At 42.6% G+C, this 9,885-nt stretch overlaps 1 protein-coding gene across 1 annotated transcript in view; it reads left to right on the forward strand.

Moving 5' to 3' along the window:
- The window catches only part of IFNGR1 (interferon gamma receptor 1), a 37,338-nt gene that overhangs the window by 25,185 nt on the left and 2,268 nt on the right, over positions 1 to 9,885 (forward strand). Inside the window, exons 2-4 of the mRNA XM_018566349.1 lie at positions 3,904 to 4,018; positions 4,718 to 4,887; positions 6,806 to 6,948. Of these exons, the coding sequence (XP_018421851.1) occupies positions 3,904 to 4,018; positions 4,718 to 4,887; positions 6,806 to 6,948 (428 nt within the window). The remainder of the gene's footprint in view (positions 1 to 3,903; positions 4,019 to 4,717; positions 4,888 to 6,805; positions 6,949 to 9,885) is intronic.

Consider the following 9,885-nt stretch of genomic DNA (forward strand, 5'->3'; position numbering starts at 1 on the left):
CTTGCAGTGAGTTAACCCCAACATTGGTGGCCAGTGCAGTGGAAGTGAATGGTAACCCCCTTATCTGATAACACACACCCATGTAGTACTTGTTGTACTGTCGGGTGGATATAACTACGCCTGACAGTATTGTATATTTCAGTGTCTGGCACCCTGCTGCCATTCTGCAACATGTTCAGGTGCCCAACAGGTGGTGGATCAAGCAGACCAGACCAGACCCAGAGTGGGCCACATTGGGAACCATGGCCAGAGAGTGATTGCACACCAAGAGGACATGAAAATCATGCATTGGGGCCACCAAGAGGGATTACAGGCAGTTTGGTCAGCAAAGGGGCTCAGTAAGGCTGCCTGTAAGTTAGTGGTGTCACTAGCATGTTTGCTGTGGATTTGCCAATAGCTAGCCGAATGGTAAGTGCAAGCACTCACTCACCGGGACTCTGCTGAGCACTTGTGTTATATAGAGAACATGGCATCCTTTTGTATGTGCATGCTTCTTCTACCTGTCAGCCGCTGGGTAGTGTTGATTTTCTGCCATCTGCCTAAGGCCCCATTCACACTAAGCGACACTTACCTCGCGCGGCCGGGATAGTGTGGCTGTTCGGGCGATGATCGCGCAACCGTCTTCGTCGGGCTGCATGCAAAAATAGAAAAAGTGCGTGACGTCCGCGGGAAAAAGGGTCCTGCACAAGCGACGCGCAAAACAGCGACGGGCGACATGGAGCTGTACAATAGAACAGCTCCATTGAAAATCATTGGACAGCGACTTCTTGCGATATCGCGCTGCAAATATGCGCAATATCGCGCGATTAAACGCCCAGTGTGAATGGGCACTAATAGTTCAGTTATAGTGTACCAGCAAGAATCCCAGTGCAGTAAATCTTTGCAAATTATTGGACAATGTTTAATATAGAATGTTAAACTATATTGCCATTCAGTCTAAAATATGTCTCATTAGCTTGGGAGAAAAATATTTAAAAGACCTGAAAGGACCCCTAATGGCCCTCTTTGAAAGATCTTTTGATCCTTGCACTCTGACCGCTTTACATCACGTAGTTCTGGCCGCTGCACTCTTACGTGTTATGTTGTGTGTTACATAGTCCTGATCATTCACTCCATATGCTGTGTTGTATGTTACATCCTGTCCCGACTGTTATACTCTATACCAGACCTGGGCATTTGACGACATTGTCCGGACACAGACTGATCGCCAACCAGTGCTCGTCTATGGCTGGCTGAAAGTGGATACGCCAGCCTCCAAGTCCAATGAATTCACCGCAAGCTGTAGCTCAGCGCAGGACAGTGTTCTGTCCATGTTCAGACTGCGTTTCTCTTCAGCTATTGATTGCTATGTTTGCTGGTGTCCTAGCAGCCAATGATGTTGGGGTCCTCCTCCTCTGCAGTCATTGGTTGCTAGGACCGCTGGGTAACGACCAGTGACAACTAGTTGTCTTCCCGCCCCCAGCATTACAGGAGGATGTCCATAATGCTAGGGTGTCAGTCCCCTCCTGCAGCTCCATCTCCTGGTTCCCTGTGGCCTGTAAAGAAAAAAAACGCGATATGTGCCACATAGTATTTATACAATGTGGGGACAATAAGGGTTCATTCTGGGCCAGTTCACACCTATACCGTGCCGTGTGATTAACACACGGCACCACGCATTGCACCTACTGTGCGTGGGTGTGGCAAGTGTGTTGTGTTGCATGCACTACTTTTTTCAACCGCACTGCAGCCCAATGTCAATGCAGTTGATTGCATTGTAGCCAGGAAATGCGTTTGGGGTGCCATTCAAATGAATGGCAATTCAATGCACCTGTCACACTGTAACGTGCGATCGTTGCGTTGTACAGTCCTGACAGCTGTACTTTTTATGCTGTGTTGTACATTACATAGGCCTGAATTCTGCACTTTAAATGTAGTTTTGTACATTAGAGTCCTTACTGCTGCACTCTATACACTATATTGTACATCTAGTCCTGATTGCTGCACTGTATACACTATGTAAATAAGACATATTCCGCCTATGTGTTGTCTCAGTTGCTAGTTTCAAAGGCATTCTCTATTATTTTAAAAGAGAATTATGGGGTAAGGGTCACGGGAGGACATATACTAACCTCCTCCCATGACACAAAGCTCGGTATATAGCAAGCTATTGCCCGCAATATACTGAGAGTGCTGCAGTCAGGACGGATCCCTACAATGCTGTTGAGATCTACCCAGCTGCGTGAGTGACACCTGGCTCGGCCTATCTAGAGGCAAAGCCATCTGTGCCCGCCCCCTCCCCAGTTCGTTCCTCCACTCAATGCTGGAGGATCAGAAAGGGGAGGGGGGAATCCCTGTGGGGAGCGGTGACTGACAGCTACCGCTCACTCCAGGGAGACGATGGCGAAGTGAGTGGATCGGTGCATGTTTCTGCTCACTTCCCAAGCGATAGAGCCGACCTGTGACAACTTCTTTGTCACAGATCGGCTCTAACTATAAGGATGAGTGGAAATGACTCACCTCATAGATCTCCTTTTAATTAAATTCTTCTTTGAGAAAGGATAATGGAAAGTGTTAGCTCTCTGGGCATATTCTTTGTGGAGAAAAGCTTATGTAATAAGTTTCATTTCTTTTTTTTAAAGTAATTCTTTGTTCCAAGGTTTGTGTGTCTGTAAGACTTTTATTTGATGCATAGTAATTATCCAGGAAAACATTTCTCTAAGGCTCCATTCACATATAGCGTTTGCGTTTCCCGTTTTTGTGCGGAAGACAGCGGGGCATGCAAACGCTAAAATCTTTCATCTCCACAGATTCCGCTCATTTGCGGTTATTACTATAGCTGCGAACGTGCGTAATCCATCAAAAAATCTCACTTGGACTATTTTGCGGGCCGATCCGTTTCGTACCACGTGGTAGCTGCCAAAGTCTGAACAATGCACATTAAACTGCTCCTGTATGAATGGGGCCCGATATGTGGGCCATAGGGAAAGTCTTTAAAAACATAGCAACATTTAGCTCTCGTAAATATGGATTCAGTTACTACAGTGCATCAACGGCCTGCAAAGTCTACAGGGGGGGGGCAGCATCATTTGGCACAGATTTCTGTGTTTATGCCTGTGTTTCGGATATATGGACAGAGCCAGATCATTCATACGGCAACCTGGGCAGGAGCCTAAGGCCTGGTGAATGTGCAAATGAAGTGTTCAAGAGGTAAACCAGGGTGATATTGGTTAAAGCTGTACACCAGTCTGTTACTTCACAAGGGGAATGCAATTTGTAAGCGGTTGGTGTCCAACAGGGTTGACTCTCTCAGTACAAGTGCAAATTGGGCTGCTTCTTTGTTTCTTTTGCAATCTCTATCAATGTCAATCCAAGTGATAGGGGGAGCCAAATATGCTACTTTGGCTAAATCCCCATTCTGCTTCAATCTGCTGACTATGTAGCGTGATAGTGCCACATTATGGTTGCTACTTATACAGCGGTACCTCGGTTCACGAACGCTTCTGTTCGCGAACAATTTGGTTCACGAACAGGAAGTTCGGCAAAATTTTGCCTCCATTCGCTAACTCCACTTCGTGTGACGAACACAATCGCAGCCATTTGCTCTGTCACATGGTCATGGCTTCCTCTAGTCGAGATCGTGGTGTGATCACAGTTTGATTCGGTTCACAACCAAATCGGTTCGCGACCAGAATCGCGGAACGAATTAAGTTCATGAACCGAGGTACCACTGTATAGCCATGTTTGATGACTGTATGATGTTATACTGCCACTCGTCATGTTCCAAAGGCTCCCTTTAAAACATTACTTACACTTGGGTATTATAAAGCACTACCTAAACCACATAACTAATGATGCTTTACACTTAAAAATATACACGTTACTAATTTGAATGTTGTTTTTTTGTTTTTTTGCTCTCTACAGTTCAAACACCTTTCAATTTAACGGTTAATTCCTATAATTTTAATACAAGCTTACGCTGGGACTACAATAGAATGGAAATGACTGCTTATTTTGATGTAGATCTATTAGACAAAGTGTAAGTATTGTTAATTACCTATTATATACTTGTGTTTTAACTGCAGAATATACATGTCCATAGACCTTAGGAGCTGTGATATTGATCCAAAATAGTTTCTTCTAAAAGTAAGCAAACATCCCTGGCTGATCATCTTTGGCTAAAAATAAATAAATACATTGGCTAGGTTGGATTTTTCCAGTGGAGTGCAATTGTTCACTAGGAGTAAGGCCAGTTCACAGTAAGCAATAAAAAACAGTAAATGTAACTTCACTTTCCTTGGTACAATACTACTGGAAGTTCCCTTCAGTGCTAACCACATGTCTAAAGGTTTAGGCTCTTGGTCATGTAACCTCTACTGAAGGGCACAATTGGGGTGTATATAAACAATGGTCTTCTCTTATTTGTTCCCTTATGAGCCAGGGAGGCATATGCATTTAGTTTTGTCATGTTCCCAGACCTACATGGTCTTTTAGATAATATGGGCCTGATGGTTTTACCTTCTAAGTAATAGAAATATAAAACATTTGGCAAGTAAGACATAATGGTAACGAAACAAATCCATCGGACTATTTGCTTTACCTCTGTGTGCTAGGCCTTGTTTTTTTAGTACTTTAGTACACAGCTTTTTAAAAATATCGATTCAGAAAGAAATTATGATGATTACTATAATTGTTAAATTTGTTTTATTTTATATTTTATTGTGAAATGATTTTTCAGAGAAATGAACTGGATGGTTATTGAGGCTTGCCAGAATATTTCACATCACTACTGTGACCTTTCCCATGAGATATTTGATCCTTTGAACTATTATAAAGTAAGAGTAAAAGCTTTGGTTGGATCTAAAACAAGCGAACCCGCAACTATAGAGTTCAGCTTAAGCAGTGTAGGTAAGTGACTATTAAACCAGCAAAATGTGTTTATTATACTCTTATTTTTTTCTTATTCTTTTACTTCAGTTTTTAAACTATGCAATATAAACAGCTTGATAATGATCTGGCAGATTGAATCATCATAATAAGATTGTATGATCGGTTTTATGTCGGTATTCTGCATACATCAGTATTTTAGATCATATGAAAGTCGAACTCCAGGCCGATATTAAGAAAAAAACAGTGAATGCAGTTATGTATTAAAGATTTGTTAATGTATTTTAAATGCAACTATTAGAAATACCTAGATTTGACTTGATCTTAGCCTCCTGTAAATCCCTGTGCTGCAGCGCCCCAATTGGGAGAGAGAAGGGCAGCAGTTGGGGCCAGTCATTTGTCCTGCATCCACATGTGCTACAAGGAACATGCTAATAGGAGATCAGAGCGATAACCTCATTAGTCTGTTCTCTTTTACTGTTCAGTCACAGGCTGGGTACAGGAAGGTGACCGTTGGTTGGATAGAGATATAAAAGCTTTGGCAGGATAGATAGATCAGGGGTGTGGAATTCCTATCGCCCGTGACATGCAGTTTCGGGCGCCGGGCGAGTAGTTTTTATGTACATTTAGCCCGGCTCCGGACAAGCAGAGCTGAATGTACATTGTGGTGCCGCTGCTCATTTAGTACAAGTGATCTAATTAGATCACTTGTATCAAATTGAGCAGCGGTGATTGTGTCTGCCCCCATTGTGTTAATTCACCTGCCAGCTGAGGAATCTAGCCGTCTGCCACAGCAAGATGTAAACAGAGAATTTCGTTCGCAACTAAATTTAGTTGCTAACAACAAAAATTTACGGGTCTATTCACTAAGCTGCCGAGGGCAGCCGAGTGAACAACCGACCCCAAGTGAAGTGAGCCGAACACTGTTCGGCTATTCACTTCAGGCTGGTACGGCTGATTTCAGCCGTACATCGGCTGAAATCAGCCGTACATCCGCTTGCTTCACATGGCTTTGGGTCGGCCGAACATGTTCAGCTGACCCAAAGTGCAGAAGGAGTTCGACTCAGCCGGTCCAACATCTGGATCGGCTGAGCCGACCCTCCGGCAGGTTACTCACTGCTGTTCGGTCTATTCTTATAGATGCCGAACAGCAGTGAGTGAATTGCAGAATGCCGCTGAGCGGCATTCAGCTCGGCTGTTCTGCTTGGTCCCTCAGAGGGACCGAGCGGAACAGAAAAATAGTTTAAAAAGTTTTTAAAAAGTAAATGGAAAACGATTGTGCGGAGCTAGCAGTGACAGCTAGCTCCGCCCAATAGTTTCCTATTGATTTCAGGATGGAAGGCTAATGGAGAAAGCCTCTTTACAAAGAAACTCTAAAACGCGTTGCCTAGCAACGTCTGACACCTGATGACCTGTAAGTACTTAGCAGCTGTGATCCCACCTTGAGGAGAACCAACTACATCACTGCTCAGCCATTGGATCAGATCTGTGTCTTCCAGCATAGGTGATCTGGAAACTCTCTGGAATGGACTCTGCTGTCTCCATGTGCCTTCCATCCTGAAAACAATGTTGGACCAGCAGCTGAGATCGGACTTTCATCTGATGTGTTACAGGAGATGTTTTTAAATATCCTGCAAGCGCATTACTTTTAACTTGTATTAAACAGTTACTTTTATAGTGCATTTAGATATACACCAGGTTTTATGGTTTTCTTTACAGTGCTGTTCCATGGATGTTTCCCTATCCAACTAGCCAGGCTTCAGGGCATCTTCTCTGGATTAACTATCAGTATAACTGGAGCTCCTTTAAGGCTATTAATATACAGTCCATAAACAATTGATCTAGTTGCGCAAGTTGGTGACTTCTGTTTTATGTTGAACCATTTACATTATATGGTGACTACCCTGTATAAGGTAACCTTAATGTTGTCTTTTTTTAGGAATTCTTGGTCCTCCAGAGTTGGACGTGGACATTAAAGAGGAGATCATTGTGGTTGATATTTTTCACCCAAAAATGCCATTTGATGACATTATGGAAAATGGACAGCTAAATTACATGGTATACTGTGGAAATTATGCTAAGGTAAGCTGGTATTTTTAACAACCATATTAAATCTTTTTGCACTCTTTTATTTTGTAATTTAGTTCATGTTCAGTGTTTTATAATACATATACAAATAATGCTGGATTTCTGAGAATAGCCTAAAACAGTCCTATTGCTAGTTTCAACAATGAAGGTTCGTACTGAAAGTCAGAGCTGCAACAGCACAGCTACTGTAACTATGCTAAACATGTCTCCAGATTGACCAAATATTTGTTTACAGCAATATAGAAGGTATAGACTCAAAAAAAGGAAAGCTGTAATACCTACTAAGAGGAGTCATGGGAAATGAAAAGCCAATTTGTAATCATTAGGGATGCACCGAAATTTCAGCCGCCGAAACATTTCGGCCTGAAAATTTTTCTTTTTTCAAGTTGCTGAAAATACCATGAAGGCCGAAAATTCAGTGTATCCCTAGCTTCTCTCCTCCCTGCTGGGCACTAGTCTGTGTGCCTTCTGATCCAGCGCCCAGCGGGGAGGAGGGAAGCTTTCAGGAGGCGGAGCGGGTGGTGACAGCTGTCAGGATGCCGAGCAGTGAGGGGAGGGGACAGCTGTCATCTTACAGGAGGCGGGGCTCTACTCTCAAACCTCCCGGCTCCGCCTTCTAAGTCAGGATGGAGAGCAGTGAGTGGAGGAGAGCGCTATGATCTGTCGCAGAAGGCGCTGCTCTCCTATCCCACTGCCTGCATGGCCTCCTGTGACAGCCTATTCAGCATGCAGAGCGGTATACAAACACTCACCGATCAGCTGATCGTTGAGTGTTTGTTTGTAAATAACTGGACATAGTGTGCATACTGTTTCCCAGTTATGAATGCATGGAAAGTGATCTACATCACTTCCTGTTCACTCATGATTGTGGACAGTGTAACTCATACTATATCCTCAATTTTTGATTGAACAGAAACACTCATTATAGAGGTTTCACGTTCATTCATAACAGGGCCTGCAGAAAGAGATTGAGGACTTTTTTTTTATTTTAAAAGGGAAATATCAGGGGTCTGTTTAGACCCCTGATATTTCCCCAGAGCCCCCGACAGTAAAGTAAATACAGAAAAAAAAATGATTTACAATTTTTTTATAAAAAGGTTGGAAAAAAATGTCGGTTTGGTCTAACAAATTTTTTATTTTCAATTTCGCTCTCCAAATTCCATTTTGGTGCATCCCTAGTACATCATGCTATAAATCTTATGCAGTTTACTTGCCATTCAGTGCTATAAATTTCCTTGGAACAGTTGCAGGCTGCCCATATTGTCCATCTGTAGTGGAATAGTGCAGAGAGAAGAGATTCAGGAAGAGGATCTGGTCACTGAAAAGTCAGGATATTGGGATACATCTCCCAGTAGAGCTTTGTGGTTGTTTAGTAATTCTGACAAAGAAGTAAAATGTGCAGACAAGTGATATCTTTAAAGCTCCTTCTGATCATGCATTCAACATTTTTCTAATAATAAAATGTGCCTGTCTATAGTGCTTTGACGGGCATTAGTGATCTCAAAATGTAGGTGGAATTGGGATGGGGCGGGGCAGAGTCAGTAGCACCCAGTGCCTCTTTCTATAAAAGGTGCAGACTAAAGGTGCCCATACACCCTACGATTATCGGCCGATTTTCGTATATGCGATCGCGTTTTTGTCCGATATTCGTAAGGTTGATGGGCAGTGTACAACCACAAATACTGTACAATCGATCGACTTTTGTCAATTGTACGATTTGACAAGGTTGGTGACGTTTCCGTATGTCAAAATTCGTACGATTAACACTGCTAATGCGCAAACGAAAATCCGTACAGTCGATTACCGCAATTCGCCCAGGTATTTTTTTTCACTACTGGCTGATTGAACCTTGGGATAATCGGGGCAGGATGGGGCCGCTGTACGAAAATCTTATGTCGGTTCGATCATTGGACAAAAAGTTTGGGCCGATTGATTGCAAGGTGTATGGGCAGCTTTACCCTTGTGGTGACAGAAGAGCAGAGGGTGGTCTGGTATAACTTCTGAAAAACAAACTGGTTGCACACATTAAGGACACTGAGGGCTTGTTCACACCAAATGCAGATCAGAACTGCATGAGTTTCTGCACGCTTTGCAATCTGTTTTTTTTTTTTTAAACCTAAAATGGACTTTCAGTGCGTTCCAGGGCATTTACATGCGGTTTTGGTGCACTCCAGAGGAGAAAAAATAGGACATGCTGCAGTTTTTCCACATGCTCTGGAACTGAATGCTCTGGTGTGAACTAGAGGCCAAAATACCATTAGAATACATTGGACGCAGTTTTGATCCATTCTGTACCTGCCCTGCTCTGCATCTGCTTCTCGCTTGGTGTGAACTAGCCCTGAGCTTAGTTTTTGCAAGCAAGATGTCATTTTTATGATAAAATTATAATTTCCTACTACTATTGGGCATCACAAACAACATTGCAACATTTTTTTAAAAGACTACAGTTCAGCTTTGACAAGCTATTATAATTCAGACAAGCTGACTCCACCGAAAATAAAAAATAAGTAATTGATGCAATACTCTCCTTCAGTCCTAAGATGTCCCCATCGTACTTTTTTTTCTGCCACAAGTTGCCCTGGGAGTCTTCTGGGTTGAAAGAAAGAGAAATACCTGGAACTTCCTAATATGGAAGATCATTATACCCAGTTTTTGGTGGTTGGCCTAGTGCTATCTTGGAGAGTCCTATTTAAGGTGGTCTAATAAGAGGATGATTTCCAGTCTTTTGAGAGATTGTGTAAAATGGATACAGTGGAGCAGTTTTCAAAAACTTGCATATTTTATTTGTTCACTTTGGTTTATGTAGTGTGTGTGTGTGTGTGTGTGTGTGTGTGTGTGTGTGTGTGTCAGATCTAGGTATTAACTTTTGTACATCATTTTTTAGCCAATAAATAAGAAAGTCATAGATCCAATATTATAGATATAATAAGA

Source organism: Nanorana parkeri, unplaced genomic scaffold (assembly GCF_000935625.1).
Source record: "Nanorana parkeri isolate BGI_ZX_2015 unplaced genomic scaffold, ASM93562v1 scaffold940, whole genome shotgun sequence".
Classification (NCBI taxonomy): domain Eukaryota; kingdom Metazoa; phylum Chordata; class Amphibia; order Anura; family Dicroglossidae; genus Nanorana; species Nanorana parkeri.